The sequence below is a fragment of the Cannabis sativa genome, chromosome 6 (assembly GCF_029168945.1).
Source record: "Cannabis sativa cultivar Pink pepper isolate KNU-18-1 chromosome 6, ASM2916894v1, whole genome shotgun sequence".
Lineage (NCBI taxonomy): Eukaryota > Viridiplantae > Streptophyta > Magnoliopsida > Rosales > Cannabaceae > Cannabis > Cannabis sativa.
In genome coordinates, this window is record NC_083606.1 from 69,680,573 (window position 1) to 69,692,429 (window position 11,857).

Consider the following 11,857-nt stretch of genomic DNA (forward strand, 5'->3'; position numbering starts at 1 on the left):
AAATAAAATCAAAAAAATCGTAAAAATGTTTAAAAATCCGTGTAACCATATTTTTGTAATTTTTTTTTTTTTTTGGTTGTTTTTATGTATTTGTGAAATAATCTCAATATATTTTTACTCATTCTTTTCTTTATTTTAAAGATATTGGTATTTTGAAGCACTTATTAATAATTTGGCTTACTATTTTCATTTATGAGGAACTAGAATATAATTATTTTTCCTTTTTTTTTTAAAAAATAAAAAAGTTAATGAACTAGAATAAATATACCTAAGCAATGTAGGACAAGACCTTAGTGAAAAAAAGGACCCTTGTTAAGAGGAAATATAGTAATTTTGAAAAACATGAGGGATACTCAAATATGATTTTTAGAGGAATGTTAAAGAAATTCTATTTCATATTTTCTCTTGTATAAATACTACAAATTAATAAGTTATTTAGCTTTTAAAATTAAACAAATAAAAAAAATATTCAAATGGGATCTTTGTAGAATAAACTTTTATAAATAATTAATGAAATTATAAGTTAAATGATAAACCGAAAATTATCAATATTAATGATTTATTAATAATATTTTTCAAATTCAAAAAGTTGAATTGTCAACTACAACAAAATATATTGTTCTCAAAAAAAAAAAAAAAAAACAAAAAAAACTAGAACAAAATATATGATGCTACAAAATACATACACCGTTTGTTTAACATTTATTGAAAATATACATCATTGGCTGCTTTTACGTAGAAGCTACCAGAACAACTACTGGAACGATCCAAACCGTAAATTAGAAAAAAAAAATAGTATATATATGGGTAATTTTCCTTATTATTATTAGTTAGGCTAATTAGTATTTTTATACTCTAAACTTTAACATGTATTAGATCATGCCTCCTGAATTTTTAAGGCTGTTAAAAATCTTTCCTAAACTATTAAAATTATTAGATTTAAGTAGAGATAGAATTAGGTCGTTGGCGTTAATGTACGGGGATGCAATCCCCGCCCCCATCTCTGCCAGCTATTTATGTGCCCATTCTCGTTGCATCCCCATCTAATAATCAGCGGATGTGGGATAAGAGAATACCTATCGAATATATATAGAAAATTCATCGGGTATCTATTAAGAAAAAATAGAAAAAAAATTAATAATTTAAAATAATTGAAAAAAACTTTTAAATTTAAATTAAACTAATATTTTCAGAAATATTTATTATACCTTCATAATCTATAGAAAATAAAAGACAAATCTGCCTCATAGTTAAAAAAAGAAGCATAGTCCAATAAAAAAATAAAAAATAAATATGTCTCAAAATTTGAAAAATTAAAAACATAACCCAACCCAAGTATAGTATCATAATCTTATACTTCTCAATCTCAAGTCTCCCAACAAATTAAAAACTAAATAAAGATGAAACTAAGAATCGAGAAAAAAATATCTTTACACTTGTAATCTACAATGATTACTAGTTCATTACCGTTATTAGATCTTCATGATTTAAGCATATGATATGATTATGGATGATAATCAAAATAATTTTAATTATCAATAATATATATATTATAGAAAAATTCTATAATGCACATCCTTAAAAGGGATGCACCGATATATCTCTATCTATTTTAGTATCTGAAATAATTTTTTAGTCAAATTTTTTCTCGTGATTATGTAAATTATAGTTATTTAAGACATCCTGCAAAATTTTAAGAACTTCAGAAAAGTTTTAACACGCCAAAAACTGCGTTCAAACAGTGTGTTGCACGCGTGACTATTTTATTTTATACGCGCGTAAAATAAACTGTTTAAATATTATATTCTATATTATAAATTATTGAGAATCTTTCAAAATTTTGTAAAATATCTTAGATAGCTATAACGTACATGAATATGAAAAAAATTAGACTAAAAAATTCTTCTGAATGCCGAAACAAGTAGAGGGTGCATCAGTACATCTCCTTTAAGGTGGTGCATTGTAGAATAACTCTATTTTATATACCTTCAAAATAAAATGAAATTATATATCTATATCGGGATCGAATACGGTAGTATTATTCTCGATCCTCTCCATCCCCACTTCAGGTATTAAAATTGTTCCTCACCACCGTCTCATTAACTATCAAGACGGAGAATCCTCACACTATTAGGGACGAGTCCCCGCGCTTACCTATTTCTGTGGTATAATTTTTTATCTCTAGATTTAAAGATTTTTTTTTTTCAATTTTAATAATGAAAGCCTAACATGAATGAAAATTCAAGAGACTTGATTTAGTACATGTCAAAGTTCGAATGATATGATTTAGTAGATATTAAAGTCTAAGTAACGTGATTTATTAGTAAAATTGAATGAAACTAGATAAATATATATTTTTTTTTTAAAAAAAAAAAACTAGATAAATATCTTAAATGCTAAAAAAAATTCAAAAATCAAATTAGCCTTTTTTTTGACAAAAGAAAAATGTAAAGAGATGAACATTTTGGGTTTGAAATTGAATTTTGAAGTTTCAACTGCCAAACATTCCCATATTGGAATTTTTTTTTTTTTTATTTTATACAATTTTGGCGCTTAATTAATTTCATTGCATTACATTTGTGAATTGTGAGTTAAAAAGGACAATACAATTTTCTTTCACGATTTTCTCGCCATCCAAACACGCCCTCACCTCCGCTCACTACACCGGTCCACGCCATATAATTCATCAAATCTCGGGTCCTCTCCAATTGTCAGCTTCCCCATACCGACTTATATTCGCCATTGATTCAAATTCAACTGTGTTTGAATTGAAGGAATGTTCTGATCTCTGAATGGGTGGATTCATTCGCCACTTAAGCCTTTGATAATGGCGGACCAGAGTGATCCGGTACAAGTGGCCAAGGAGAATGTAGATCCCGAATTTTTCAGCTGCTTGCTTCAGCCAACAACTTCCGATGCCGATCTTAACTACATCGGAATCCGTCGCTTCCTTCTCCATCGTAAGGCCGAGTCCGGTGTTCTTCGCCGTAGAGTAAGCTTCATTTTTTCACGCCTTGTTTCAAATTGATGAAAATTCAACGTGATCTGAAGATTTCCAAGGAATTTGAGGCGGTAGAAGTTTGATAAGCAAGTTGTGGTGCCATTTATGAAATTTGATTGTAAAAGACTTGGTCTCATTTATGATTGTTGAAGCAAGAAATTTTGATGAAATTTGAAATTAGATTCAACCGATTTTGTTTTTGATAATTTTGTGAAGTTTAAGTGTTCTATATGAATTTTGAATTTCGGAGGCGAAACTAACGAATCAAATAAATTGATTCTCTATTTTTCATTTTTTACAATGTTATGTCGAAATACTGAAGTTTGGAGCATAGTATGAGATGGTGACCACTTTGATTCACTATATTTACTCCTTGGGATGCAATTGACTTTTAATGGATGACTTCTTCAATTTAAATTATATGAACAGTTGATTTATTTATGAGCTTGCTTATTCTTCCATTTTGTGTTTGCTTATTTCATTGATGGTTTATGTTGTCACTTTTCTTACACTGATTTGTGGTGAAGGATTGGAGATGCAATGGAAAAGGTTATGTGGCTTACCGAAATTACATTCGCAGACCAAGGAATTGGGAACATATGCATCAACCAAGCCTCAATAGCACACCAGGGAACAGGTTGCTAAAAATTTACTTTAGATGACTACTTTGATTATTATAATCATCTGCTGTTTACAGTTTGATATTGAGAATCTCTTTCCTTGTTTTCCATTGTTGAGGTTGCGGCTATAATGGGATTGGTTGACTGGTTTTGTAGTGTTTGCAAACTTATTTGATTTTGTGTAAATGTGAACTTGGGAAAAATGTTACCTGCATTTGATTTGAACTTGCATCTTACCCGAAAAAAGAAAAACCTCTCTCAATTAGTGTAAGTGGTGTGCATTTGGTGCCTTTTATTATGTTTATCTGTAGTGCTCAATCATGAAAGGAGAATAAATTAGAGCTTCTATGTAAGATGAGACTACTTAATTTGTGAGTGACATCTTAAATCATGTTTCTATGCAATTCTGATGTTGGAGTAATTTTCTTGTTGATAAATCAGCGGGCGATGGATACCTCCAAGTCCACTATCCCTGTTGTATGAAGCAGAGAGCTGGAGTTCTGTAAGGGTATGTAAACTTCTTTTATGCAATATGTATTTAAATTGGTTGGAAGAGCATCAATAATAACCAGCCCATTAAGTTCATGATTTCGGTTGTGTACAGGACATGCAAAGTGGCAAACCAGCTTCAAGTCACAGAAACAGTTTTAGCTCAACTGCTAGTGATAGTGATCGCCCACGATTTCGGGGTGTTGAACCTCCATACTCGTTCGTGGGAATGCACTGTGTCTTTGATCAAAGCCAGGCCTCCGGTAAGTTTTTTCATTGAAGTAACAACATTGGCCATCTGTGCAATATACGAGTGAGAGATAATGTCTTTTCTAAAAGGATGAAACCTGATTAATTCTATTGCAGTTACGGTCTTGAAGTTTGGACACATGAATTCTGATCTACTTGCATATGGATCGTCGGATGGAACATTGACAGTGTGCACGATCTCTGACCCCCCTTCAGTTATGAAACAGTTGAAAGGCCATTCGAAAGATGTTACAGGTTGGATTACCTGGTATTGCTTCTTTTGTCTCATCTGTGTCAAAGGATGGTATATTTTGTGAATGTTTGCCCATAGCTTTTCATTATTAAGGGAGTTTTATTATTTGTTTGTTTATTTTTTACACTGATATGTGAGTTTCAAATGCAAACTACGCTTACACCCTTGAATGAATTGATGAAGAAGATAAGATCTTATCCTATTTCTGAAACTGGTGTTTGGATTAGGAAAAATTAGAAATGAAAATATACAGTAAATTTGAAGTCTCAACTTGAAGATAAAATGAGGAATTTCACTATGAAGGAGAAATAAGATTAAAGCAGCTACAATGAAAGCAAACTGATTTTATGTGTAAAGTCTCTAGATTTAGTTTGTACCCTTTATTCTTATTATTTATGCATCATTAAAACCTTATTGTTGATTTCTTCTCAGAGAAGGTTAACATACACATATACCAAAACATGTTATCTGTCCTACAAGGTTAATGGTAGAATAGAAGAATGGAGAAAATCAGTGATTAAAAAGGAAAAAAGAAAAACTGTTTCATATGTTACAACTGATCTACAGTCAACGTATCTTGTCTTTCTTCTCCTTTTACAATTATCACTAAATTTTGTTTTCTTTATTTATTTATTTATTGATATCTTATATTGGAGTGCATCTTTTTTATGGTTAAATTTAAATTAGGACAAGCTTCAGAGACATTGAATTCCATCATTCAGGCATGAGCTTTCTCTTAAAGTTTTTGTCCATTCTTCAGATTTCGATTTCTCATCGAACAATCAGTATATTGCATCATCATCATTGGATAAGACTGTGCGAGTATGGGAGATATCACAAGGTCTTTGTATTAGAGTAATATATGGTGTTTCTTCACAATTGTGCATTCGTTTTCACCCTGTAAGTATAATTGTTTAGAACTTTAAATATTTTCTAAGTTCCTATTATGTTAAGTCATCATATTTGTAATGTACGTGTTTAATTTCTTGTGATTCATCCACACAAGCCTGGTCTACTTTACAAGTTTCAGTAGCATAATTCAAATTAACTCCTATGGTGAAATTTGAGTTCTTTTTCATAAGAAATTCTGTCAAAGGTCCCTTTGTTTTCCTATAAGATCTCATTATGCGGCCCCTTTTCATAAAATGGAATGGTAATACCTTATATTTAAGTCATCATTAGTAAACAGCAAAAGGCTTTTTGCTGTTGCATTTCTTGGATCCCTGTCTTTCTATATATTGAAGTGTCATTAACGTTTCCTTTTTTCTTTTAAATTTGATGCAGGTAAATAACAATTTCCTTTCTGTTGGCAATGCTAACAAAGAAATTATGGTAATGGCTAAATTCCATGTCTAATGCCTGCTTGAGTTTAAAAGTTCTCTTAGGCTTAGGAAGTGTTCTATGCTTGAGTTCCGACATTTTCTTCCATTGTAGAAGTGTTTCATTTCAGAGGATACAATATTGCATTTAAACATAAATATATTGAAGACCAGAGTAAATTAAGTTATTTACTCTAACCAGACCTAAATACTTAGTTTTGGAAAATATGCCAAAAGTACAAAGCCAGATTTTCCAAAAAATAAATAAAATCGACAGATATATATTGATTGCAGTAGGTTGTTTCTCTTTACATGTAATGCTCTACATCAAAAATATGCCAATTATACTATTTTGCCTATGTAAGTGAAATTTAGTGGATTTGTTTGACAGCAATTTCTATGTTAATGTATCAGGTGTTCAATTTCAGTACCGGAAGGATTATTAGTAAAGCAGTATTTGATAGTGGAGTTACCTCTATGGATCATGATCACACTGGCCAGCTCATTTTTTGTGGCGATTCGCTGGTGAGTCCATGTACACATGTTCACCTGTTATTTTACCATTTGAATGATTTTCATTTTCCTCTGTTGACAGTCAGTCTCTTGGTGTACTTTTTCAGGGCTCTATATACTCTGTAAGTATGAACTCTCACACAGGAGCATTATCCCGTTCTCATCGCTACCGAGACAGTAGCAGGAAAAAATCTGCAGTCACAACTGTGCAATACCGGAGTTTCTCTCTAATGGCTCGTACCCCAGTGTTGTTGACATGTACTCAAGATGGAAATTTATCTTTCTTCAGGTCTGTCAAGTGTCAAAATAACTTAAATTGTCACTTTTGCTCTTTCTTTCGAACACTGATAATAATGGCCTTTTCCTTTTTCTTCTTTTTTTTTTCCCTGAAGTATTGCTCTAGAAGTTCGAGGCTATTTGACTCTTCGGTGCTCTCTCAAATTAACCCCGCGAGTACACAGCATCAGGGCTTCCTTCTGTCCCCTACTTTCCCCCGAGAAAGGAGAATATATTGGTTTGTATATCCCTAAGTTAATTTCAAAGTAAAATGTATGTATGAATCATTATAGAAAACTGACATTGCGATTCTCTTTGTTGTTTTCTTTACTTAGTGGCGGGAAGTGAGGATTCGAATGTATACTTCTACGATCTAACCCGACCGAAGCATACATGTGTAAACAAGCTACAGGTCCAGTCTTATTTCCTTATAAATTAAGGTTTCGATTAAGCTAATCTTAGTTGATTTTGCGTCTCTGTCAACTGACCGAAACATATGAAACTTGCAGGGTCATAGGTTTCCGGTTATGGATGTTGCCTGGAATCATGGAGCAAACTTATTGGCTTCATCTGATTTTTATGGCACGGTTATTGTGTGGAAGAGATCAAAGACAAGTTAAGTCGAAAATGTATACCGATAACAAGCCATTGACAGATTACAAAACTCAGAAATGGAGTGGTGTGGAGTCTCAAGAAAGACTCCAATTTGCCATTGTAAACCATTGAACTATTTTTACCAAAATGTGTTACATAAAAGTATTTGTATTATTATTGATTGTTGTACCAATTACAGACTCAGTTAGTTACCTACTCATTTTTTGAATCGTATAATCAATATGTTTACTTTATTTTTTCCATTTCAATATTCTCAATGAAGTTTTCATTTTATAAAATTTGAGGATTAATATATATTACGTAATATTATACTTGGTTCTTGTATTTTATTTTAGAGATACATATACCAACATCATATAATAAAAAATTTGTTTACAAGAACAAGAGTTTTGCTCATTGAAACTGTTTATGTGTGGAAGATATATGATTTTTGCATTTACTCATTTTAAATTCATATAATTACAAGTTAATTTTATCCATAAAGTTAAAAGCATTGTTAATTTGTTATGGAATATCAAGATGCCTAACAAGCATTATTATGAGGTGACCCTATAATTAGTTAGCGATTTTTTATAATCTCAATAAATTAGTGATATTACATTTCACAAAAGTGTTAGCACTATAAATGTCCTTTAATATTTCTCTGAAGTTAGTTTATGTGCTATAAAACCTTGCTTGATTTTTTTTTTATTATTATTAGGAAAAAAATATATTATATGCATGTCGATAATGTATATTGTGTTATGTAATTTTTTGTATTTATGCTCTCACTTTAATGTTAATATTTGCATTTACGTTTTCTAGATATTTTTCTTATAGGTATAATTTCTACTTTTATAAATATGATTTGCATAAAACTGGCCAAATAATCAATAATTAAGAAAATTATGTGATTTGTAATGTTATGGTGTTAAATATATATATTTAGATAACCAAACACATACAATAATTCCACTTCTAAACTCTATGTTCATTTTAGAGTTTATATTACTTTAAGAGTAGATGATTTTAGCTAAACAAAATTTGTGTCATTATTTTATTTAAACTAAAGAAGGTAAGAAAGTTGACCTAACATCCACAACATTTCAAATTCAAAGTAGCTTTCTATACCTTTCTTTCCCAACCAAACATACTCCAACACAAGAGATTTTCCCCTATATAAAACCCTAAACAATCCTCAAACACCATAAACACAACATCCCAATCAATCATTACACACAAATCACAACCATTGTGCTTGAAAAATCTTGAGTTTTGATTTAAACAATGGCCTTCAACAATCGTTTCACCTTAGTTTTATTCACTATTGCTTTTGCCTTTATGAGCATTGATAATGGGCTTGCAGCTCGTAATCTTCTCCAATCAACAGGCCCAAATTTACCAAAGCCCAATATCCCTTCCATACCATCTCTACCACAGCCCAATTTGCCAACTTTACCCAATGGGCTAACTATGCCTCCACTTCCAAGCTTGCCCATTGGGCCCACTATCCCAAATCTCCCACCTATGCCAAGTATAACCTCGTTGCCAAACATGCCCAAAATCCCATTCACAATGCCAAACATTCCATTCCTTTCTTCTCCACCACCATCCTAAATTTCAAAATTTTCTAGTCCTTGAAGATGATGAACATGTTTTTTTTATAAAGTCTTAAGTGTTTTCTCTAACTTATAGTTAGTAGAGACCATATTATTATTTTTCTTTGTACTTTTGTCAATTATAGGTATGTTTGTGTCATTATTTAATTACAAGAAAATGTTGGGTTTTTTCTCTTGTACTCTTGTTTGAGGTGTGATTTATTATTGGTCTTGTATTGTCATATACATATGAAAAAGAAATTTGAAATTATTTGGAGTGTTTTGTAAGCATTGTATGCTGTCCCTTGTACTACATCAATATCCATTTATATACATTAAATTGAATAATGCCATTTTTGTAAGTATTTTTATAAATTAAAGAAAAGGAAAAAAAAAATATATCACTATCAAAAATATGACTATCTAAAAATATATCACTGTTTAAATTACAAAAAAAAAAAAAAGATATCACTGTCTAAATTACAAAAAAAGGACAAATATATCACTATCAACATTAGTGGAGGTACATTTGTGGAAAGTGGTGTGGTCTATTTTTATGTGTAAATTACATAAGTATGACCTTTTTGAAAAATATATATATATATTAAAAATTTAAACTTTTGCCAAAATTTATGTAATGGAATTCGTACTCCCATATTAGTAATTAATTAAAAACTTGTGTTATTATATATTACCTGTAACATTTTATTGGTTAAGAATTTCGAAATTCAATGGCAAAAGAACTAAGTATTGTATTTTAATATACACTTATAAGAAAATAAAACAAAATCCGTTGTAGTCTAGTTGGTCAGGATACTCGGCTCTCACCCGAGAGACCCGGGTTCAAGTCCCGGCAACGGAATCTATTTTGATTTTTTGTTAATTTAAAATTTTCAATGTATTTTAACAAATTAATCTGAAATAAATAAGAAAGGTTTCAAAAATTAAGTCTTCTTTTTATCAAAACACCCTTACAAAATACTTTTTTCGCAGGTAAACTCTTTTAACCATTATTTCACTTGCACTTGAAATTTTAACGGTTAAACTTTCAAATTATTGAACTATTATTAAATTTAAGAAGTCATCTACTTTTCACAATTAATTGTCAATTTAGATTATTTATGTGTACACTTTTATACATGTATCAAATTTATATTAGTACATCTACTATTATTATTTAAAAAATATAAAAATTATTTCAAAATTTATAATATATTTTTTTATTTTTTTAAAGTATTTTATTTTATTTTTATAATTTTATTTAATTTTAAAATAAATTTTAAAAATTATTTTTAAATAATAATATAGATGTACCAATATAAATGTATTATATGTATAAGAGTGTACACATAAACAACCCATAGTAACTGTTAACTAAATAACACCTTAAATTTGTGATGAGACCCAAGATTTTTCGCTCAAGAACACAATAAAACAGTAGCAATAATAGGAATAGAACAATAGCAAAACAATAGAAAATGTGTATTGAATGTATGAGAAACCTAATTACAAAATAAGGGAGCCCTTAGGCCCCTTTGGTGCAAATAGAGATCTACTCAAAACATTGCTTACCCCTCAATTCCCCTTAATATTTTATATATACTATTGTATTCCCTCCAAAACACTACCCTCAATACAAAGACTCAATTACCCTTTTATTTAATATATGTTAGCACACCCCTCTAATCCTAGGTCCTAACGTTACCGGCCGCCCGAGTTTCACCTTGTCCTCAAGGTGATTGATGGCACCAAGCGCTACATCCTCTGTGAAATAGCCTTTGAGGTGGAAAAATTCAATTGAAAGGTACCACAAGGAAGAACCAAGCGAGTTGAGAAAATCCTTTGACCGCTCCCATAAACTCCATAAAGACAGTCACCACTCATCGAGTCGACCTCTATCGAAAATCCATTCCAGCCATGTCATTCTAATAACCCCCGCCCGAGAAACCATGATTTTGGTCCACAAAAGAATCTCAAAAAATTTCAATTTTCGTCCCCGATCAAAGACCCAAAACTACACTGACTTTGTCTTGGCCTCCATGAAAATTTTTTCCATGGTACAGGAGAACCAACAAATGGGACGCTCAAAAGAAACTGGTGGGCTCCAAGGCATTTTATTTTTGCCTCTATTAAAATGACATTTTGGGTAGGACATCCATGGTGGCACCCCTTTAAAAATAAATTGGTTTATTTCTTTGTTTAGTTGGGCCATGACCACAACTTGGTCAAAGCAAAATAGCCTTTTGAATGTCTGGGCCCAAGATGGAGTAAGGAAAGGAGTTTGGTTCCCAAAATGACCCTCACTTACTAAACTGGACATGGAAATAAAGTGGGTGGGTTCCAATTTAATTAATTCAAAGTGACCCATTGGGTTAAGTTCACTCTTGTGGACCAAAGCTGAAACAAGGCTTAATGAATTGGGCTTGGGCCTTATTTGGTAGGGTTTGAGTACCTGAAGAGAAGAACACCAACCAACAATGCCCATTTCCTTTTCCCAGTTCAGCGACTTCACTGAGTGAACCCCGTGCGCGACTGAATTGATGGATGGTGGTGGTAATTTTTTCTTCACGACGATCTGCTCCTGCGCCGGCGACAACACTCTCTCCGGCGTCACCACCAGCTGCCTCGAAGACTCCACCAACAGCCACGTCTCCCCCTTCTTCGTCTCTGGCAACGACCTCCGCTGTTGGTTCGGCTCCGTCATTGCCTGCAACGTGATTGACCTCGGCTCCAGCTCCATCCCCGCTGGTGGTGTCTTGGGGTGGGTTTCATCACCAGTGCGTCTTCCTCCTCCGACGCTATCACTAACAGCGTCTTCGTCATCTCTTCCTCGTCCGGCACCACCTCCCACACAGCCTTCTTCTCCGGCGATGGCACCTGGGACGCTATCTCCTTCGACATAACCACCTTCTTCTCTGATGCCGTTCGTTGCCGAGGTGTGAGCG

At 32.1% G+C, this 11,857-nt stretch overlaps 1 protein-coding gene and 1 non-coding gene across 2 annotated transcripts; both read left to right on the plus strand.

The window, feature by feature from the left end:
* The first annotated feature begins 2,481 nt into the window (after nt 1–2,481).
* On the plus strand, nt 2,482–7,613 carry LOC115725120 (uncharacterized). Its single transcript, XM_030654550.2, has 12 exons — nt 2,482–2,992; nt 3,529–3,638; nt 4,063–4,129; nt 4,226–4,373; nt 4,477–4,614; nt 5,373–5,512; nt 5,897–5,944; nt 6,346–6,456; nt 6,552–6,733; nt 6,837–6,958; nt 7,056–7,132; nt 7,230–7,613. The coding sequence occupies exons 1-12, from the start codon at nt 2,828–2,830 to the stop codon at nt 7,338–7,340; spliced, it is 1,419 nt and encodes a 472-aa protein (XP_030510410.2). The 5' UTR covers nt 2,482–2,827; the 3' UTR covers nt 7,341–7,613.
* Nucleotides 7,614–9,701: 2,088 nt separating this feature from the next.
* Nucleotides 9,702–9,774, plus strand: TRNAE-CUC (transfer RNA glutamic acid (anticodon CUC)). The gene has a single exon. It is a non-coding gene; the product is annotated as a tRNA-Glu (tRNA).
* The last annotated feature ends 2,083 nt before the right edge of the window (nt 9,775–11,857 follow it).